Below are 23,638 nucleotides of genomic sequence, written 5' to 3'. Positions count from 1 at the left end.
CTCATCAAATATATATTGTTGTTGTCAAGGCAGTCTGCAGCGTGCTGTGCTAAATTTAGTGGGGGAGAAAATTAGAACTTGGTTGTAGAAGGTCTTGACATCTAGCCTCAAGATTAAAGTTTGGACCTGAGAGAAAAGCAGAAAGCTACCTTTAAAAATGTCACTCATTTACAGGGAAACTTTAGGTTCACATGCTAACCAGAGAAGGGCCAAGAACTTTGAAGAGAAAGTAATGTGTTTTGTCTTAATTTCCCCAGTTTCTAGTACCTTGTTTGGCATGTAGTCTGCACCAAATAGAAGATTGTTCAGTGAATTATACTAACATTGAAAATATTATATGTAGAAAAATTATCAATACTCAGTGAATTTTGCTGTCGTTAGATATATAGTTTTTTCAGAAACTTTATTTTTTAGGGATAGATTCTCATGAAATATCAAAGGGATTTCTTGATTTCTTAAATTTATCAAATAGGGGAGGGAACAAATATTATGTTTGAGCCAGATACTCTGCCATGAATTGTACATTTCTTATCTCTGATTTTTCATAAATGAGAATATCTTTTCTCAGAATTTTTTTAATTTTTAAAGAACTTATATTACTTTTAGAAAATCATAAAAATCTTCCCTTCTGAGAGATGATAGCTCTTTTATTTTCATTTGAGACTTTCTACAGCTTTATTATCTGTGTTTTCTTATAATTTGTTTCATAAATATAGAATATGATTTAGTTTGAATTTTTCTTCATGTACCAGTGGAGAAACCATATTTTATTTGATTATTAATATATTTTTTAGTTATTTAGATATTCTGGTTTGTTTTGGTCTTTAATATTTTTCTTAGGTATCCTTTCCTTGTGTATGAAATTATCACTCAAAAGATGCTCAATTATTTTTCAGGTTAACTTTTACAATATTAGTTGTACTAAATATTTAGCTTTTAAAAGCCCCTGAAATCTCTATCTGCCAACACAATTTAGTATCTCATTTTAGAATGCATTCCTCTTTTTATTTCTTTTTGTTGGTGGAGGAAGGGTATGATTTCTATCGGTCTTAATTCTCTCCCAGTTCTACTCATGTAGCAGCATTGCTTTTCATTGAATGGACACTTTTGTTAGGTATGTGTGAAGTACAGCTATTAATATTTCGGGTTGTAGCCCGGGTATAAACCAATTTTCCTTAGCTTTGGTAGAGCACTAATATTAAATTAAATTATTAAATGACTTTATAAGTCTCAATCTTTGTGATTTTTTTTTGTTTGTTTTTAAACAGATATAGAAACTCTAATTTTAGATGATAGTGAAGATGAGAATGCTTTATCAATTTTTGAGACCAGTTGTCACTCAGGATCACCAAAGAAACAGTCATCAGCTGCTGCTGTACATAAGTCCTACCTTCATTTTACAATGTAAGTTATATATATTCACTTTCTTTCAAGTTAGCGTGATTTTTTACATCTTATGGTTAGAATTATGGTGTATTTTTACTTAAGTTTGTAACCTCGAGGACTTTCTTTTTCTATTTGGACACAATTTTGGAACACTAAGTGTATAATTTTTTTGTGTGGTAATAAATTAGTTTTTTGGTCACCTAAAGTTTTTTTCTGAACCAATTGTATGATTTTTTTTTTTTTTTTAAAAAACCAGGGTGGAAGGATGGGTTACCTTTAGAAAGTCAACTGGTGTCCCTAATTTTATTGCTTTTTATTTGAACTACAGTGACCAGAAATGAAATATTTACCATGATCTAGAGTGTTTTAATTTGTAATAAGTTTCAGATGATAATTTAGGGACTCTAAAGGTACTAAAGAGATTTCGAATTAGAAATTGCTTAGTAATTAAACTAACTTTTTGATTTTCCAAAACCCCATTAGTTTATGCTTTTCCTAATTTAGATTTTATGGTTTTTCTATTTACATTTACCTTTATGATAAACAGCTTTTGCTGTGCAATTTAATGGGTGAACAGTTTTAGTGCTAATCTAATTTAAATTGAAGGACCAGATAGTTTTCAAATACTAACATCATCACTTGCATGTACATAATTAGCATGATAGTTAAAGGACCATAATGCTTCAGTTAGGTAGGTCTAATTGCATTTTTATTAAAAGATGCTGGACTGTGTGTATTTTAACTAATTTTTTGTTAGGGATATTTTGAACAAAATTTAGTCTTCAACTTGAGTTGAAGTTTCTCGTAGATTTTGGTGAAATGATATTTGAACTGTTTGCATTGATAACCCTTTTTTTGTTTTTATTTTTAAAAATGAGAATAAATTACTTTTGTTTACTCTTTTTTTCTTGGGCTTTAAGCTCTTATATTAGAAACTTTTTATTCTACTCCAGATCCTTTCTTTTCTGCCGTCAGGGAAGTTTTCTTAAACTATTTCAGTAATTGTACAGTTCTCTTTTATTGGTGACTAAGAGAAAACCAAATAACCATTTTTTCCCCATGTGTGTGTATTTTACTTGTTTTGACAATTTTAGTTATTTGGATATGAAATACTTCTGATAGCAGAGCTAAGAAACTATCTAAAAATGTGGGTTCCAATTTTATGAGTTCTGTTGTCAGTAAAGTGATACAGAAATTTAGCTATTAGAAAACTTCACATGCAATTTTGAGTTTGACTTTTTATTGAGAACATTCTCTTCCATTGATTTAATTATGAATCACTGGTATGGTTCATTTTGTTTGGTTCAGCCTTTCTGAAATTAGTTTAATTTAAGCTTCCTTTACATAAGCTTTTCTAGTTCTTTGATTCGACTTTGATTTAATAGTGAGACAGCTATATCCTAGAATAAGCTTTTTTTTTTTATTGTGATGTTTTGATAAATTCCGTTCATTTCTTTATTTGCCTACCCATTCTGCCAGTTTTTATGTTTACTCTATGCCAGGGGACTGTACTAGGTGCTGAAAACATGTAATGAAGAAGATACATCTTTCTTACTTTGGAGAAGTTCTTGTTATTGAGGGTAACAAACATTGTAATATGGCTGAAGTGCTATGAAAGCAGAACTAAGAAACTTTCATTGGGAAGTCCAGGAGGGCTTCATAGGAGAGGTAGTGACATTTGCTGTCTTTTTGACTGTGAAGGGATAGGAATTAGCATCTGATGCTCATTACAAACTAGGTATATAAAGCTTGGGACTTCATATATAGTAATATATATATTGGTCTCTCAATGATCATATAGCGTTTGTGGTATCATTATTTTACCGACAAGGAAACTGAACCACAAGGAAGTTAAATTAAGTAAATTATCCATGGTCATGCCACAAGCAGACGCAGACCCCGGGTCTGTACTGTTTGCTTCCTGGGATCATAGGCTTTGTAGTACACTGTGTGGTTTCCAAAGTGATTTCTGAGCTTAATAGGTGCATAGGAAAATGTATTGCCTTTTTGGGTAGATAGGACAATGTGATTTTTCACACTTTCCAAGAAGCATACACTTTAGAATATAGGCCTTTAATAAGGGCTGCACATAGTTTTTTATTGGCTTGGTTTGGTTTGACTTTCTAGACTAGACTGGGAGTTGCTGGTGGGTTTCTGTTTTGGGGAATAGTTTCCTAAAATGATGTTGAAACCTTTTATCTAGATTTAAGATGAAATAAAAGTCAGGATATTTAAGGTTCATCAATCTGGTAGAGAACCCTTATGATCAAAAATAAGTTTTCTTTCTTACTACATATTACCATAAGGGGTTAGAAGCAGAGCTTTCTGAGGTTTTCCAAATGAAAATAGCTTTGTTTTTTCTGATTAGAAAGGTGATATACTCTATAGAGAATTCAAGTTATAAAGAACATAAAGAGGAAAATAAAAATTAAAGTCCAAGCACCTGAAGGTAATGTTTGTTAAAGTTTTGGTGATCACTCTTCCATATTCTCTCTATGCATAGAGCCAGACCCACATATTAATATATGTAAATTATATCCTATAAGGTTGTTAATGTAACTTGCTTTTTTATCCACTAAGATGGGAACGTTATTTCATGTCACTGTATGTTTAATGTCGTTCTTTTAAAATAGCTGCATAGTATTTTATTTTTTGTATGTGCCATAATTTATATAACCTTATTAATAAAAATTGAAGTTTCCTTTTTTTATAAACAGTGCTGTGATAGATATCTAAGTAACATCTTTAAACCATTATCTGATTTTGAGCTTTGCGTAGATTTTAAAACTGCAGTTGCTGTGTCAAAGGGAAGATGCATTTGAAAACTTGAGACAGGTCGTTAAATTGCCTTCTAGAAAGATTGTATCAATTTACCTTTCCATCACTAATGTATGAGTTTTATTTTTCTTATATCTTTGTCAATTCAGAGCACAGTCTTATTAAATTTTTGCCAACCAGATAGCTTAAAATAATATCTTGTTTATTTGAATCATTCATTTGTTCTTTTATATATTAATTCACTCAGATATTTTGTCAAAGTCCCCATCAAGTGCTGGGTGTTGTCCTACGTACTTGGAATATGTCAGTGAAAAAAATGGGCCAACATTTCTGCCCTCATCAACTTATGTTTAACTTAATTTAATTTATTTACCCCCACCCCTTTTAATTCCCCCCTCACACTTCTATCCCTGACCTATGGATGTTGCCATCTCCCTTTAAGAACTGGATCTCTGAAGGTGTCTCCTCCCAAACGCTCGAGGCGTGCACCCGGGGCCTGGCGCCGTAGCTTCACCTGGGGTGCGAACCCAGGACCTTCTGCGCGTAAAGCAGACGTGCTAACCACTACACTATGGCGCCACCCCCAGCTTATGTTTTAGACAGAGACAGACAGTAAAACAATAAGTATAATAGACAAAATGTTAGAAGATGTAATTACTATGACAAAAAAATATAGAGAGTGATAAGAAGTAAGGGAGTTCTTGGGAGTGTGATTAGTTGTAGATATCCTTGGATGTACATTTTGGCATATATTTGACATACTTGCCAAATTTAATTTCAGAAAATTGTACTTTTTCCTGTTCCTACTAGTCATGAAAACACCAATTTTCCTATCATCTACTAACTAATAATAGGTATTAAAATTAATTTTTTATCAATCTAGCAGATAAGATGTTTCTCATTTTCATAATTTTTTCCCACTCTGTTAATAACTAACTACCCAATCGTTCTCAAGGCTTGGTCACTCTTGAGCCTGAGACCCTGTCCAGTTGCCTGTCTCCTTTTTTTGTGCCACAGATCTTTCATAGATACTGGACTGCATCTCCCCCTCTCTTCCTGTGGATCTTGGGAGCCACCATCCGTTCAGTTGTTTCAGCTAGAATTGGGTATCATCCTCAGCTCCTTCCTCTTTCTTCCCTTCTGTGTGTGGTCAGAGACCAAGTCCTGTTGATTTTCCTTACTAAATACGTCTCATCTGAGACTGTTCCTTCTCACCTCCTCTAGCACCATTCTTGTCTGGACTATAATTTAACATCTTATGCCAAGGTTATTATAGCAGACCCCTAACTGGTTATATTTCTTCCTGTTTTGCTTTCTTTCAAATATCCTCTCCTGTACTGACATACTGAGCTAGAGTTATCTTCCAAAAACATGTATAAGATTATGTCACTTCCCCTGCTTTAACATGGCTCACAAAATCCTTCATAGTGTCTCGTAGTCTGATTCTCCTCTTCTCCTTAACCTTAGTACCTTTACCCCAACATGGCCTTAAAACCTCAAAATAAAGTCGCTGTATGAAGTACCCCAAATAGCCAAAACCTTTTTAGTTCTGGTTCTTTGCACATCCTATTTTTATTTCTTGGAATTCATGCTTTCTGGGTTTATGCTTTGGTAATACTTTTCCAAGAAATCTTTCTGTGAGTCTCTAATTAGAGTCTCCCATAGCACCCTACACCAAACAGTGCTGCTTATTAATCACACTGTTACAGTAATTTGTGTACCTCCTTTTTCCACCAAATACCATTCATTCATGAGCTGCGTGCTAAGTGTTGGATACCTAGGACCAAGGCATTCGGCATAGGAAGCATTCTACAATTGTTAATGAACATTTTAGAAAATGTATCTGTATTTTCTTTTTGAACCGTCTTTGTTCTTTTCCCGTGAAGGTGTTTTTTGATAACACTATGCACTTAAGCTCTTTATACATTGAGAACCATTCCTGTTAATGGCAAATTCCTTGTCTCATTTGGTTCAGGTTGCAATTTTTGAGTTAAAAAAGTTTTGAGTTAAAAAGATTCTGACAGTTACTAGGTAATTCTCTTGGATTTTCTAGTACATAATCATATCTTTTACAAGTAACTGTTTTCTCTCTTTCTTTCCATTAGTTCCATTTTTTATTTGCTTTATTCTTATTGCATTGCTTAGAATTTTCTGTGTTATCTATGATGATTGTATACAAACTTGTTCCATTTATCATTTTAATGGTGCTGTAGAATCTTGGGAATATAAGTTGTTTCATTTAATATATTTTCCTAAATTTACCTTCTGTAGTGTAGGGCTTTAGATGTCATGTATTAGGGTAAGAACAGTTTTTATTGGCCTAGAAACAAAATTAGCTGCCATTGAAAAAGTCCTACATTTTTTTTCTATTTAAAAAAATTGTGGATAAGAATACCAAAATTTACCATTTTAACCATTAAAGAGGTCCTACGTTTTAGGTAATCTTCAGATGTACCCTCTGTTGGAGAAGTGGGATTTTTAACCTTTGACCTTGGGTAATTAAGAACTAAATCACAGTGTCTGAAGCATTTTCCAAGTTAATATATGGGTATGATAAGACGAATATCCACATATTTTTACTTTCTTTTAGAATGGATTTTTATAATTTCACATCGTGGTTATTAACATGGTCAGCGAGATCATTTTAAAACTATATTTGATGAAAATAATTCACTGTACTTAAAAATAAGAAAGGGAATTTCTATTAATTTAGAGTTGCATTCTTTTAAGGTAAATATGTTGCTTAATGTTTCCTATTGATCTTAAGAGCATTTGGTTTTGAAATAATTATTATGTCTTACATGTATTACAGGTCACCATATCATCAGCCAACCTCTTACAGGCCAAGGTTATTGCTGTCTGGAGAACGAGGCTCAGGTCAAACTTCTCACCTTGCTCCAGCACTTTTGCACACTCTAGAAAGATTCTCTGTGCACAGACTAGATCTCCCAGCACTTTATTCAGTTAGTGCCAAAACACCTGAAGAATCATGTGCACAGGTAGGTTTGTACCATGTCAGAGTACTTTCAGCTTTTTTATTGTTTACCTCTTGGTAGTGTTTACAGATAAAAAAATTTTCAGAGAACAATAATATGAATATTAACTTTTTGTTGCTTATTCATTAACATTATAATATTAAGGCACAGGGTCCTTTTGATGTGTAACACTTCTCAAAGTGAGCTCACCGGTTTTGCCATGTTACTTCATTCATTTCTGCAATTTTTAATGTTCTCTTTCTTGCATTAAAGTTTAAACAGTGCAGAAAGTAAGTTTCTTTTGCTTATTTAGGACCCTGTTTTCAAAGCTGTGGCTTCAGAGCCTTTCTAGACTTCTGTACTTAGGTAAAGCCTTATTATAGAAAGGGGAATGATATTTAATTTGAGATGCCAAGATTTAGTTTATACAGAAAAGTGATAGCAATTAAAGAATTATATATATTTGTATTAATAGTTAAGTGTGTTTGATATTTGATTTTCAGTTACTTTATACTTAGTGATTGTGAAGCAGAGTTCTAGTGGTACTGTTAATATTTTTTGAGGTTTTAATATATAACTATGAATTTATTATAAGTGTGTCACGTTGGAACTAGAGGTTAGGGGAATAAGCTTTCCGAGCCAAGGAACCATGTCTTCACCATTTGTGTCTCTTATACGGTGCCCAGGTCATCATAGTAAGTACTCATTAAATGTTTGAACAATGTTTCGTACAAGTAAATTAAGAGAGAGGAGTGTCACTTTCTACTTTGCTATTTAGCCTACTAGGTGACCAGAGTAGTAACACTTAAGAGCATTGCACACAATTTTATTTTATTTTTTTCCGTTACATTTTATAAATATTTAGTACATATACATACACTATGTAATTGTAAACCATTTTGTACTTTGTAGCAAGAAATATATTTTAAACAGTTCATAGTATTGATTTCATTTCACCTTTACTCACAGTTCTCTGGGTATGAATATCCTAGCATCTTAACTACTTATAAAGCTCTATTTAAAAACCCGTATTTTGAATAAAAAGCAGCATACCAGTAATTTGATCCCAGTTTTATAGATTTAACTCATTTTGGCTGTGTTTTCTAATGTTCATTTATATGTTTGTTCATATTTTTCCTTTTTAGTGAGAAAAAATTAGTGCAGCTTTGTATGCAAGTAAGAAAATTACTCAGTACCTTTCAAAATAAATCCCAATGATTTACTAGGAAAATATAAATTAACAAAATTGACCCCAGAGGAGAATCAGAGATAGCTGTGGAAGAAGAAATGGAGTGTCAAAAAAGCACTAAATCCAACCAGTTTCACAGGAGAATTCTTTTAATTTTAAAAGATAAGATCATTTTGATGCAAGTTAAACTGTTTCAAATCATAGAAAAAAGAGGGAAAGCTGTGAAATAAAAAAATAGTGATGATAAACCTTTGAAAGAAATACAAAGAAAACTGCAGACTAATCTCACATTGAAAATGGTCATAAAGTAAATATTACAAATGGGATCTAGTAGCACATCAAAAGTAATATACCATTATTAAGATGTACAAAGTTTTTCAGTTAAATATCAAGAGATATAAATATTGGAAGGGGCACATTGAAGTGATAATTATTTGCCTGGGACACGATTGTATATTTGGAAAATTTATAGTATCAGCTGAAAAACTATTAGGGACAATGAGGGAATTCTGTAAGGTTGGACACTTTCAGAATTAATGTTATAAAATCAATCTTTTTCTTTTGTTTAAACAAAAACAAGTTAGAAATATAATGAAAGAGATAGCAACTGAGTTTATGTAGGAATTAACTGAAGCACTTAATTCGCAGGGCCTAAAAGAAGAAATGTAAAATTTTATTAATGAAATGAAAGACACACTTTATTTTTAATTATTATACTACAGTGCAAAGTGTGACTCAACTCAAATTGTACAGATTAAAATTTTAGCTACTTTGCTTATTGATAGTGGCCTTGAACAACTTACTTAACCTCTTTGAGCCTCACTTTTCTCATCTATGAAATGAAAATAATGATACTACGTAAGTGTGATTTTTTGTTGTTGTTGTGATTTTAAAATAAGCTCATCCAGTAAGCTTGGCATATAGCTCCCAACTGATGTTAGCTATCATATTTATTACTACTGCTGCAGCTCTTTTCACAGCTAATGGTTAGTAAGACTGAAAATTGGAAAGCTGTGAGTTCTTTTCTAATTTAATGTATAAATTAAGTGCAATATCATCTATATTTCCTTCAAAACTTAAGAGAAGTTAAAAAAAAAGACATTGTGTTTCCTCTAGATAATAAATATGAGTATAGCAAGGAGAATTCTAGAGGAAAAAGTATAATGAGAGAGCCCTACCAGATTTTTAAAGATGTAATAGAACTAGAATAATAAAGAATTTGTACCTATTCAGGCATAGACAGACAAAGTAATAAAACAAAAGGAAGAATTCACACCTAGGCCTGTATAGAACTGAGAATTTAGCATCATGAGGATGATGATGAGTATATGATGATGGTGATGACATTTGATATTAGTAGATAGAATAGATGGATTATTTAATAAATGGTCTTGGAAAACTGGCTGCCTATACAAGGGGAAAAAGCAAAAGCAAAATAAGATGGGATTTCTTATATTTTTCTGTAGCCTCATAGTAAATTCTAGATTGTCATTGAAACTATGAAAGTGTTAGAAGAATTCACAAGGTCAATATATGTATTATCTTGGATATGAGAAAATAATTGCTAAGCAATATAGAAAATGTAGAAAACAAATGAATTTGACTTAAAATTTTTAAATTACACTTTTTTAAAACTAATAGACATAACTGGTAAAAGTATATTTTTAATATACGTGTCAAGGACAAAGTTTCCTAAATATACAAAAATATGTTTAAGTCAGTCAGAAGAAACAATAACAACCTAATATAAAAGTTAGCAAAATAGCAGCATGCCATTTATAGGGGGAAAAAAATAGAAAAAGCAACCAGTAAAAATTTGAAAAGCATCTTAGCCTCACTTACAAGTGAAAAACTATGCAAATTAACGTAACAGTACCATTTTAAAACAACGGGTTTTAAAAATAAAAAGCCTGATGATGTGGGACACTCAGTGGAAATGTAAATTTAATGACTTTGGAGTGCAGTTTGGCACTGCTTTTTTAAAAAAATTTTATTTAATTAGTTACAGGTATACAGTACATTGGTTAGACATCTATACAGTTTGTAAAATGATCCCCTCAATTGCTCCCTCCCTCCCTTGACCGTCCACCTAGCCAATGTATTAATGCTGACTGCATTCCCTATTGCCGTGCTCCCCATCTCCATGACCATCCATCAGGTGCTAATTTGTACTTCTTTAACCCTTCACCCATTCTCCCAGCCCCCCAAGCCCCCTTCCCCTCTGTCCATCACCAAATTGTCCACTATATTTGTGAGTCTGTTTTTGATTAGTTTGTTCTTTTTATTCCTTAGATTCCGCATATAAGTGAAATCATATAGTGTTTATCTTTCTCTGTCTGACTTAAATACCTTCTAGGTCCATGAAAGCAATATCTTTTCCCATCCCCTTCCTTTTAGTCTGTGTGCATCTTTTCATCTGAAGTGAGTCTCTTATAGGCAACATATAGGGGTCTTGTTTTCCTTTCCATTCATCCACTCTTTTAGTTGGAGCACTTAATTCTTTTCCATTTGAGGTACTTATTGATAGGAATGTAGTTGTTACCGTTCTATATTCCTGTTTTTGATACATGTTTTTTCTTAAAGAAGTCCCTCTGACATTTCCTGTAATTCTAGCTTGGCGGTGATAAATTCTTTCAGTTTATTTTTGTCTGGGAAGCTCTTTATCTGTCCTTCAACTCTAAATGATAGCTTGCTGGATAAATTATTCTTGGTTGTAGATCCTGGGTCTTCATCCTATTGAATATTTTTTGCCAAGCCCTTCTGTCCTGCATAGTTTCTTTTGAGAAATCAGGTGCCAGTCTTACGGGTTTTCCCTTGTAAGTAATTGTTTTTCTCTCGCTGCTTTTAATATTCTTTCTTTGTATTTAACCTCTGACATTTTAATTATGATGTGTCTTGGTGTGGGCCTCTTTGGATCCCTGATTTTTAGAATTCTCTGAGCTTCCAGGGGTTTTATGTCTATTCCCTTCGCCAGGTTATGGATTTTCCATCATCGTTTCTTCAAACAGCTGTTCAACATTTTGATTTTCTTCAGTTACGCCGATCAGATGGATATTTGGACTCTTAATAGTGTCCCATATACTCCTCATTGTTTTTATAGTCTTGGCATCTTATCTCTTGCCATTCTGATTGAGTGTCCTTGTTTTTCGCATCCTCTAGATAAGGCATTTGATCCTTTTCTTTATTCACTCTGTTTATTCCTTTGTTTATTCCATTTAATATACTTCTCATTTCAGATAATGTGTTCTTCATTTCATACTGGTTCTCTTTTATAATTTCCATTTCCATTTTTTGTTGTTGTTTTTTATCTCTTTGTTGAAATTCTCACTGAACTTAACCAAAAGTTCATTGAGCATCTTTACAACCAGTGTTTTGAACTCTGCATCTGTTAGATTGCTTGACTCCATTATATCCGGATCTCTGTTCTGTTCTCTCATATTGTTTCTGTTTCTTTGTCTTCCCATTTTGTCCGGGGCTACCTGTTAAGATACAGCAAGCAATCCACAGATGCTGGCTTATAGTTACTTCAACAGGCCACACCAGAAACCGAGGCCAGCTGCCTCCAGTGTGAGTCTAGGCGCTGCTCAGCAAGGAGCACCTGACTCGCTGAGGATACACCTGGATGTGGCTTGGGTGGAGCCACGAGTTGGGGAAGGCAGGGTTTCATGGAATCCTCTGGGCAGAGCGACCTCTGGTATCCAGTTTGATGACGTCTCAGCTATGGTGGCCCTATGTCCCACACACTGGTAAGGGGGAGGGCTCAGTAGGGAACAGTGGATACTGCCGGCTCTTCTCTACTGAGCAAGTCTTGCCTGGCCCTCACTCTGACAGTGTCTCCCTGTAAGTCCCTGGTGCCCCCTGCGCGCAGCCGAATGGGCACTGGTGCTCAGAGTGAGCAGGTCGAAAATCAGCTCGCGGACGTGGCCCCTTTAAAAGGCATCTGTTGCTGCCGCAGCCTCTGTCTCACTCAGCCGCTTGAGACTGGGAAGCCACGCATGCTCGCCCCGTCCTACCTTCTGCTGTTGCAGGGTGCTTTCTTGGATTTCTCCCTAGTTGTTTGGCTTGTTCATCTAGATCCCAGGTACTTTTTCTTTCTGCAGCTCCTTGTTTCCATCACAACTTTGATTTAGTCACCAGAGGGATGAACAGAGCCTCTGTCATCTATGCCATTTTTGGCACTTTTAAAATTTCAAGTACATACACTTTTTGACCTGGGAATTTTACATTAAAGAATTTTCCCTAAAGATATATTGGCGATAAGTATTCGCTGCTGAGTGTACAAGTATATTCATCACAGCATTACATAAAATTGCCAAACAGAATAAGACAAAAAGAAACAAACTAAATGTCCTTTATGATATACTGGCTGAAATAAATTATAATATATGCTCACATACAAAGAAATACTGTGAAGTCATTAACAAGAATGAAGTTGATTTACATAGGCTGATATGGAAAGATTATGGAGATATCAGTGATAAAAGCAAGTTGTAAATCTAACTCTGATCTTTTTCTTTTATGCAAAGAACTGTTAGAAAAATATATATACACATATATTCATGCTTGTATGTAAGTAGAAGTTTTATCTATGAATACCCCCCTAAAAACTGTTAATAATAATTTCTTTGGCTTGGGGGAAGGAATTTGGAGGATTTGTAATTTTAGTTTGCACTCTGCTGTGCTGTTTGGAATATTTTTTTCTTTTTACATGTGTATTTGACAGTATCAAGCAAATGAAAGAAAATCACACTGAAAGGGGAACATTTTCAAAGTAAGAGGGTGTTCTGTCTGTTGTTCCTTATGGCTAATATGTGTATATATTCACAAACATGTTACTAGCTTAATGTGAGATATGGAAATACTTAGGAAAGATTGTAGTAAACTAAATGTTGCTGGGATCCTAGGGTTTTTTTTCCTGAATCCTACTTGCCATTATTGGGACAAATTTGAATTCTAAGTGTATACTCTTTGATCTCTTTCATGTTTCTTGGCTTTTACTACCTTTTTTGTCATGTTGATGGAGAGGATGGAAGAAGATGTCACTTGGTAGTGGAAAAATAACAAAACCTATTTATTGTGTTGGCCGTATCACACTGTACTTAGCACATCAAGATATCTCTTCTCTGCTTTCACCTGTAAGCTTCTGGGTTAGATGTAGAGCTTATTCTTGAGTGACCACTGCCTGGATGTCCAGTTTGCCAGGAAACTGAGTCAGAATTTCGTAGTCATAGAAGCCAAAGCTCAGACTTCTGAACACTGGCCAGAGACAAGATAAACTGTCCTGGTTAATCTCCGATTATTTGTATCATAGTGCATATTTAAAATTATTTTAAATGCATAAACATAATATTGCCTCTTATTAAAAATCTTCAAAAAGAGGCTATTATATAATGAAACTGAGGATTTTTGTTTTAAATTTATATAAGAGATTGCCAAGCCTGGATATAAGTAGGTATGAAAGTCTTAGGGGAGAAAGTACATGAGTCAGGTGCTGGAAAGATTAAAAACCTTTTCTCTCTATACGTCTATAATTCTTTTCTTCTCTTTTGCCTAACTTCTCTTGGGAGCTAGTCCTCCTGTAGGCAGGATTATCTCTAAATAGATATGGAACATAATGGTTCAGTCTGTGGCAAATTATTTTTCTGTGCTCTGCTCTTTTCCCCAGCCTATAAGATATGTAATATAAATTGAAATAGGTTACTAAACACTGTAACATGAACATGAAAGGTAATCTTCAGGGGAAGAAGTCTTAAATCACGTCTACAGGGCTGTATTTATATATGTGATAAGATGGAAAGGGGAAAGAGCCCTGTTGATATTTCTTTATACTGTGGGAATCGTGTTTAATTCTTTGTTCTTTAAAACATACCCACACACGAGCATAGATATGACAAAACTTCTCTCTCTTCTGATCGCCTCAGCTATTGATTAATATTATCGATTAGGTGAAAAGTAGTAGAGGAGTTAGTGTCTACTGTAGGGTTTTCTCTTTTTTTTTTTTTTTAAAGCTTTAGTGAGCACAGGAATCTTCTGGGGGTGCTTATTAAAATTTCTGATTCTCTGGCTCTGTACCCAGGTTCTGATTAATTAAGTTTTGGGTGAACCCCAGGAATCTGCACTTTAAACATCCCAGGTGTTATTTTTGTGGGTCTTCAGTAGATCTCATTTTGAGATCTAGTACTTGAGCTGATCATTGGACACTAGTTAGACATTTTTTACTGAAACAGTTGCCAGAGTTCATAAAGTGGCTGCGTGTGTGTGTGTGTGTGTGTGTGTGTGTGTATTATACAATACTGAATGTGTATACAATACTGAGCATTTCATAGTCTTACAAAGGCTGTGGAAGGAGAATGGAAAACCCTGGTGTAGCTTCGAAGGTTTGTGGTTGTCCCATTAAGTTCCCAAGTGATTATGGAGCCCTACAACAAGGCCAGAGATGTTAGTATTTGTAGTGAAATACTTATATGTATTAACACCCTTAAAAAACAACTATGATTCCCCTTTTCTGAAGTCCTCAAATGCATTTTTTTTGCCTCTTGTATTATTTCTGCTGTTGACAGGAAAAAAAGCGATTGATGAGTTATATTTTATCTTTTTATTTAAATATAAAAGTGTGTGAATTGATAAATTTATATATAGTCCATCAAAAGCTTTGGAGTTTGGTCATTACACTGTGTTATGAATAATTTTAAATGGATAATAAGGTGGTTTTTTTTTTTTTTGGTGAACATTTTAGTATTTTTCTTCCCCAGAAAGAAATTATATCTGGTAATTCTCAGGGTAAATTCTCTTTGATTAAGTAGCATTAAGGAATTAACATACTTACCTGTGTATTTATTTTGGATGCTCTTGTGTTTGTGCATAAAGGTTTCTGGATCTCCACAGCTGTCTGTGTATACTTTGGATACTCCTGTGTTTGTGCACATGGCTTTCTGTGTTTTACCATAGCAACAGCTTTTTTTTTTTTTTTTTTTGAGTTCTGAACAAATTAAAGTATCCTGGTCCAGAGTGTACCACATTTATGGAAATTCTTGAAGTTTTTAGGCAGTTTTTATCAAAAAAAGTTTGGGTGATTTAATTTTTATAAAATGTTGATTTTTATTACAACTATCATTCAGAAACTGTAGTACAGTTGTGTTTTATAACAGGCTGATTTTATGTGCTTGTAAAGAAATTTGGCACTTTATTTCTTGAATCCTGAATCTTCTTATCCCAGACAGTGCCTTCTTTTTACAGAGATGCTCAATAAATCTTAGGTGAATAGAATATATATGGAGTAAAATGATAGATATGGAATAAGATTATCAGTAATCTAGATATTTATTTTAATATTTTGTGATAGCATGGTATAAAGAATGAAATAAACTTAATAGTGCTTTTAAATTTTTATAAAAATTGAGACTATTTTAGCCCCCAAGATTTTTCTCTTCCTAAGACTTATAAATTCACGTTCATAATACTGTAAGGTGACCAAGACAAATTCTGTAGTTTATTGATGACAAAAAGTTGTTTTCCTCTTTATTATATAGCCCTTTTTAGGAAAGTGAAAGCTGTACAGGCTTGGAGTTTTCTGCTTTATTCACATTTGCATTTAAAATTATTCTAGTTTTCAGATTCTGAAGGAAATGGCTTGTCATGGGCCATATATTCTTAATTTTTAAAATATAGTACATTTTTATGCACTGAACATTTTAATTTGGCAGCTGAAGTACTGACTTGAAAGTTTAGCTTTTGAGATGATAAGGACTCTTGTAAATGTAGGTACAGTTTATATTACTAGTGCCTCCTTAAATGGATACTTCTAACTTTAGTGGCCTGATATTTTGCCTTTCATAACTTTAATAGAGGAAGTAGTTTGTGATTTTTTAAAAAAATAAACTTTAAAAAAATGTTATATAAGGGACCATGATGTCTGGGGCAAGAAGAGTCCAGAAAGAAATAGAGTATATTGTTTAAAGAATCAAAATGAACAGTTCACACATACTGGTGTTTGTTCATTTTATCTGTGCAAGAGTGCTGGTCATGTCAGAGGTATTTTGAAACGGTTGGTTCAGTAATTTGGCCTACTGTCTTTTTTTCTCTATAACAGTTTTTCTGTTTTCTACTACACCTTGCACATCCACCAATCCAAGACACCCTGTAGGTGAGTATTTTTCTAGTTATCAAATGGCATCACTTGTTCTCAAGACAGTTGCCGCTTCACTAAAATAGGCTTTATTTTTCTACTCTGAATTATCTGGTTAATTAATTTCACATAGTGTATCTTATTACACAACTTTAAAAGTTATCAGCAAATTGCTGAAGAGCTGTTTTTACATGATAGAAGAATTACAATAGGATTAAACATTTTTCCTGAATTTTAAATACTATTCTCAGACTCTATACTTTTTGAATTTTTATTACCAAAACTGGAGAATTAGAACAGGTTGACTATATATATTTAAAGAAAATATGAAAGTTTGTTTTAATATTCTGAGAGTACCATGTAGTAAGGAGTTAAAAAGAAAACTTGTTTTAGTAGTGCTTTTAAATTTTTCTAGAAATTAAGGATGTTTTTTCTCTAAAGGCTTAGAAAAAGAAATTTGAGAAAAACCTCAACTCTATTAGAGTTGGCAATGTTTATATACCTAGTTCAGCTTTGTAAATAAGTTTAAAACACCTGCAGTACTGCATTATTTAACTTCTGGCTCTGTGAAGTTTTTATTATCACTTAATCTTCTGTTGCTTTGCCCATACTTCTTGATACTTGTTAGCAGCTAGATGTTCGCAACACATATTCCTAGAAAACCTAACCTACAAGTACTAGAATGAAAGGCAGAATTTCATTTTTTAAAAAGGCATCGGTTTCTCATTTGTCCCTGCGCACGTGGTAACTTGCATGAGGGAATCCGGTGGTTTCGTGAGGTTTCTCAGTGAGCTGTATACCTCGTTAGTCTTTTTTACTTTTCTTTCTCCGCTGACTCTCCCCTAGTTATACCAGCACAAAGTGGGCGTTGGAAAGCGACAAAAGGCGTCGGTCACTGTCGTCTGTATACCATGCCTGATTTGGGTGGCATGTAATAATTTTTTTTTAGAATCAAATGTCTCACTTGCCTTTGTGCTGCTGTGTGGTTCCTTCCTTTTGCCGATATTTATGCTTGTTTTTCTCTTATGAATCTTCTACGAGAACTTTTGGAAAACAGTAATCCTTGGATTTTCAAGATCCAGGATAAGAGGGTGCGTGTTTGCAGAAAAGGTCAAAATTTGAGAGTCCTGAAGGAGTTGTACTGTACAACTGTTCTGGATTGGTGGATATGCAAATATTAAAGGAAGGGAAGGAGCAAATATTACTTTTGATGTGAGTGATCATAACATCTACATTCCAATTTGGGGGAAACATTTTATTTGAGCATCTTTCATCTGGTTCATTATTAAATTGGCAATATATTTTATTTTATGCAAGAAGTTTAAAGTTGTGTAAAATATAGCATTTGAAAAATTCATGCAACTGGTAAGCTTACTTATTAAAGAAAAATAATCCTTTTGATTCTTAGGAACATTTCTGATAATCCTAATTACTTTAAGTATTAGATTCTTATTTCTATATCTTATTCATTACACAGAGTAATTGAAATGTGTTTAAAATAAGGGAAAATAGAGAATTTTATAAATAGAATTGTCAAATTGAAAGAAGATTGATTTTCACACTTATCCCTGCACTTATTAAAAGTCTCGAAGAGATGTCATTAACCTGTGAGAATTTGTTGGTGAGCTGTTGAGCTGTTGTTGGCATATATGGAAAGGGCTGTAGTTTTGCTTGGCAGCTCACTAATGGCCAACCTGTCCCGTACTGGTGTATGTTGGCAGAGTGCGGCTGAAGCTATGGTTAGGACTCTTTCATACCTGAGGAAACTTTATTTTGTATTTTCTGACAATGGGAGTTTCTCAGAGCTTTTTGCTAATATATTTATAGCTCTTTAGAGATGTAAGTGTTTTGTGACCATTTTGAATTGAAGAACAAATTAAGGTAATGGGAGGTAAAGAAGCAGTTCCTAGACTTAATTTTAAGTCTAGGATGGAACATTTTGTTTAAAATGTTTACTTAATTCATGTTTAGTGATTTTAGGCAATGCGCACAAACGTGTAGACTGTCCTTTCTTCTTTGTGCTTGCTGTGTCACTCTCCGCTGACATACAGATGCATGCGTATCTATTCATTGGCAGCATATTTTACAGTGGTGTTTTGCTTTATCTTTACGTGATAGATAAGTGGAGCGATTTGATACCTTTATAGTATTAACACATACTGAATAAGAATAATAAAATGGCAAAAAATACTTTCTTTAGATGGGACAAGGGTAGATAAAAGCTGTATGTAAGGCTCGTGCATCACTTAAATATTTTGCTGAAAATAATTATAATAACAGGCCTGACACATTTCATGTATTTGGGCTTACTGGGTAGACTTTAGAATAACATCAATATGAATTTTTAATTCCAGTTTTTTCCTTAATTAGATTTTTCGTGAAGCTCGAAGAACAGTACCTAGTATTGTTTACATGCCTCACATTGGTGATTGGTGGGAAGCTGTCAGTGAAACTGTGAGAGCTACCTTTCTGACTTTGCTACAAGATATACCATCATTTTCACCCATATTTTTATTGTCTACCTCTGAAACCATGTACAGTGAACTGCCTGAAGAGGTAAGAACTGGTTATAGTTATCTTTATTATATTATTTTAAAATAGTTAACCTTGTAGATTTGACACATTTTAATTACTGTAGAGTCAGTACTGTCAAGATTCATGTCTTGGTTGTACCACTTATTAGCCATGTGACTTAATAAGCAAGTTATTTAATGTTTTATGTTTCAGGTTCTTTTTTTGGTATAATAGCAATATATTCAGTGTTATTGTGAAGATCAAGATAATTCATGCTTAGACCAGAACCCAACATGTATTTGTGTGTGTATATCTACTCATCTATTTCTATCTAGCTCACCTACTAAGAAGTTCTTAACTGTATCATTGTGTATATTTTGTATCCTTGTGTATCATTATATATATTTTTCAAATCTGATTTTTAGCTTTTGAGTTCAAATTCAACTCATATTTAACATATTAGAATCAAAGATAAAATCACAGTTGTTGTAGAAAAAAATTAGATCAACTTATGTGTCTGAAATTGATTTTAAAAGAAATTGTTTTAACACCCTGAGTTTACTAGGTGTTGAAATACTCTCCTTTAGACATGCTTAGAAATATTTTGCCCAGGTGACACAGTTTATGTAAAAGGTTTGCACGTTTTAAATGCTATAATATTAATCTTGATTATGTAGAATGTTATGATTAAGGTATTTGTTTACTGAGTTCTTTTGTTCTGTTTCAGTGCTTATTAGCTATCTTGCTAAAGTGCATTTGTACAACTTACTCCTCTTGTAAGAAAAATATATTAAAGTTAGAATAATTTATTTTTTTTATTCAGAATCTGCTATTATTTGAAGACCATTAATCAAAATGTTTTTTATCGTAGGGATTAAACCATTTAGTAGAGTGCTGTATGTAGTAAGAGTCAGAAAAAAACAAGGCACTGACATACTAGTTTTTTGATCTTAGATAAATATTTGAACCTAGAATAGCTTCACATCCAAGAAATGTGGATGACAGACATGCTTGTTGGTGTGAGACAGTATTGTGAATTTATTTTGGAAATCATAGAGCTATGAAATGGTGTTAGTATTATAGAATAGGTTTGTATTTAAAATTGATTCGGAAGAATGGACTGAACCTAGACAGAACTTAGAAGCCACTTTTTAAAATTAAATCCTCATTACCAATTATTATTTTATGAGATAAAGAAAATTTGAAATAATTAAGGATTCCAGTTAGAAATATACAATTACCCAAAGTTTCCCTGATATTGTTTGAAAAATTTGTAAATAAGTTTTATGAACCCAATTTTTTGATGCAGCAATTTAAATTTTGCTCATTCCTTTGTCTATTTGCATATGTTGATTTAGGTTTTTTTTTTTTTTTTTAAGGCGAGGCAACCTTGGTTGACCTTACAGATTGCAAGGACCTTGTCAGCTTACAATCCCTGATTTTTTCAGTTTTTTAGACCTACAGCACCTGGTCTTCCTAGGTGGTCTTCCTAGGTGGTCTTCCATCCAAGTACTAAACAGACCTGACCTTGCTTAACTTCCGAGATCAGACAGGATTGGGCTTGTTCAGGATAGCATGGCCGTAGACTTGGTTTAGTTTTGTTATAGCTCATATTACATCATACACATTTTCAATGTAGCTGTATTTTCATAAATTTAAATCTTTCATTATTCGTTTACCAATATCCTTAATTTGTAGCTAAAATATTTTTATTTTCTAGCATTGAATCCTGAAATGTCAGCTCTTTTCCCCATTTTGTCTTCTGTATTCTTTGTCCTTATTAACCAGGTAGCTATCTCTGATACATTTGTGGGGTGGAGATTATGAGGACTCTTTCAGAGTACTGATGACATATAACATGTGTTACATTAATTGTTTGTAGGAAATGCTCCTTTGCCCCATGCCTTCATTTTAATTTCAGCCAGTAGTGTGCTTGCTTTGTTTAGGTCACAAATTGGGACAGAAGTGAGTAATACTTAGCACATACTGATAAATATTTGGTGAATAGATGAAAACAGAGAGAGTTGGCAGACCAGGTAACAATAGTTACCTGGTCTAGCTAGTGCCAGACCTGTGGAAGAAATGAAGTAGACACTGAGTAGTAAAAAACCAAGTGATTTTAAAAGAAAGAAATGGCAGTTACTAGAGTGTATTTCAGAAAATACAGTGGATAAGTTAAAATAGCAATAAGATACAGATTTTAACCTATCAAGTAGTCAGATATAAAAAACAGTTAAACTTTCCATGGCAGTCCATAGTACTAGATTTAAATACTGTATGTGCATACATTTTAGCTTGGCAATACCATTTACAAGTAATTATCCAAAGAGTTTTTCATGGTCAAACAAAAAGATAAAGCACAGACAACGAGAAATACAATAGTATGTATCATAGCCTTCTTTCATAGATGGGGAACTATCCAAATGTCCCGTGATAGGGGATTAGTTGAGTTGTAGATTCCTTCCGTGAAACATAATCGGACCATTAAAAATACTGATATAGAAAATATTTAATATCATAAAAGGATGTTTGAATATATTATTTAAAAATACAGGTAATAAATCTGTGTGGTATAATCCCAGTTTATATAGAAATAACTATATTTTTATATTTAAAATAAGACTATATATATGTGTGTGTATGTATAGTGTTTGCATATATACAGCAATTTTCATTTTCTTATTTTCTAAATCTGTGATAAATGCTACTGTTCTTCTTAGAAAATAAACTCATTTAGAGATGAAAAGAAGGTTTTCTATTCAGTTTTAAAAAATAAAACCAAAAACGAAATAGCCACCATGGGACTAATGTTTTGTTAGGAATATAAAACTGCTTTCTGTGGGACAAAATGACAGTCTCAACTTTTAGAGCCCCGTTAACGTTCTCTTGTAAATGTTTCTTTGTGTATTTATCTCTCCTAATCCAGAAGTCCCCAAAGTGAGTTTGTACTCAAGACATTGTGTTGGGATATTGAGAAAAACATTAGAATTTCTATTCATTTTATTTCAAATGAAATATTATCTTAAATATTTTGTTTTATAATAGAAATGATATTAGAATAGTATATTTAAATATGCATATCCTGGAGAGAATATTTTCAAATAGAGAAATGCAAATCAAAACCATAATGAGATACTAATTCAAACCCATTAGAATGGCTATTATCATTAAAACACAAAATAACAAGTGTTGGTCAGGATGTGAAGAAATTGGAACCCTTGCATGTTGCTGGTAGGGATGTAAAACTGTGCAGACTTTTGAAAATAAATGGTATGGTGATTTCTTAACAGAATTACCACATGATCCAGCAGTTCCACGTCTGGGTATATACTCAAAAGAAGTGAAGGCAGAGATTTGAACAGATATTTGTACACCTACATTCAAAGCAGTATTATTCACAATAGTCAAAAGGGAGAAACAACACAAGTGTCTGTCAGTAGGTGAATGGATAAACAAAACGTGGCATACACCTACAGTGTAACATTATTTAGGTTTAAAAAGGAAGGAAATTTTGATAAACCTTGAGGACATTATACTAAGTGAAATAAGCCAGTCTCAAAAGGACAAGTAGATGATACCTCTTAAATGAGGTTCCTAGAGTAGTCAGATTCATAGAGATAGGAAGTAGAATGGTGGTTGCCAGGGGCTGGGGCGGGGGGGAGTGTGGGTAGTTAGTGTTCAGTGGGTACGGAGTTTCAGTTGAGGAGGATGGAAACGTCTGGGGCTAGAGTGCAGTGATGGTGGCACATCAGTGTGAATCTCCTTAATAGCACAGGTTGTGCAGCTGAAAGTGGGTCAAGCGGCAAATTTTATGTTATGGCTTTTTAAAAAATTTGTGTTAAAAAAGAAGAGTACAGTTTAAAAATGGGCTAAACATTTGAATAGACATTTCAGAGTATATGTACCCTCAGGCTAAAAAGCATGAGAGAAGATTTTCAGTGTTATCAGTCATTCAGGAATGAGATACCACTGTACAGCCACTAGAATAGCTATAATCAAAAAGACAGACAATACCAAGCATTGACAAGGACGTAAAGAAACTGGAGTCCTTTTATATTGTTGGCGGAATCATAAAATGTTGTAGCCACTTTGGAAAAGTTGGCAGTATGTAAAATGTTAGACATAAACTTACTATATGACTCACCATTTCCACTCGTAGGTAACTGCATGAGAGATAGAAACATATGTTCACACAAAGACTTTTTTGTGAATGTTCCTGCTAGTATTATTAATAATAGAGAAAACAACCCAAGCATTTATTAATTGGTGATTGGGGAAACAAAATATACTGTATATGCATATGGTGAAATAATGTTCAGCAATAAATGAATGAACTACTGATACAATTTACCGTGTGGGCAAACCTCAGTATATTAGGCTGAGAGAATCTGGACACAGAAGACTGCTGATTGTATGATATGTAATTTCTAGAAGTGGCAAATCTCGAGACACAAAGACAATCAGTGATTGTCAGGCTGGGAGTCAGTGTGAGTGGGGATTGACTGCAAACAGGCATGAGGAACTTTTTGGAGGTGAAGGAAGTGTTCTAAAACTGACTTGTGATGGTCACACAACTGAGTTAATTTACTAAAAATCGTTGAGCTTAAAAAAGGTTTCAAGGGAGGTATGCCTACATATATCTGGGAAAGTCAGAGAAAGCATCACCCAGAA

At 33.5% G+C, this 23,638-nt stretch overlaps 1 protein-coding gene across 4 annotated transcripts in view; it reads left to right on the top strand.

The window, feature by feature from the left end:
• The window catches only part of ATAD2B (ATPase family, AAA domain containing 2B), a 107,637-nt gene that overhangs the window by 50,730 nt on the left and 33,269 nt on the right, over window positions 1-23,638 (top strand). For all 4 annotated transcript variants that reach the window (XM_015588192.2, XM_015588193.2, XM_006910268.3 and 1 more), the window contains exons 17-19: window positions 1,269-1,404; window positions 6,977-7,163; window positions 18,824-19,009. In XM_015588192.2, coding sequence (XP_015443678.1) covers window positions 1,269-1,404; window positions 6,977-7,163; window positions 18,824-19,009 — 509 coding nt within the window. The remainder of the gene's footprint in view (window positions 1-1,268; window positions 1,405-6,976; window positions 7,164-18,823; window positions 19,010-23,638) is intronic.

This window comes from Pteropus alecto, unplaced genomic scaffold, assembly GCF_000325575.1.
Source record: "Pteropus alecto unplaced genomic scaffold, ASM32557v1 scaffold61, whole genome shotgun sequence".
NCBI classification, from domain to species: domain Eukaryota; kingdom Metazoa; phylum Chordata; class Mammalia; order Chiroptera; family Pteropodidae; genus Pteropus; species Pteropus alecto.
Note: the sequence above shows the minus strand (reverse complement) of the source record. Positions and strands in the feature narration are given on the sequence as shown.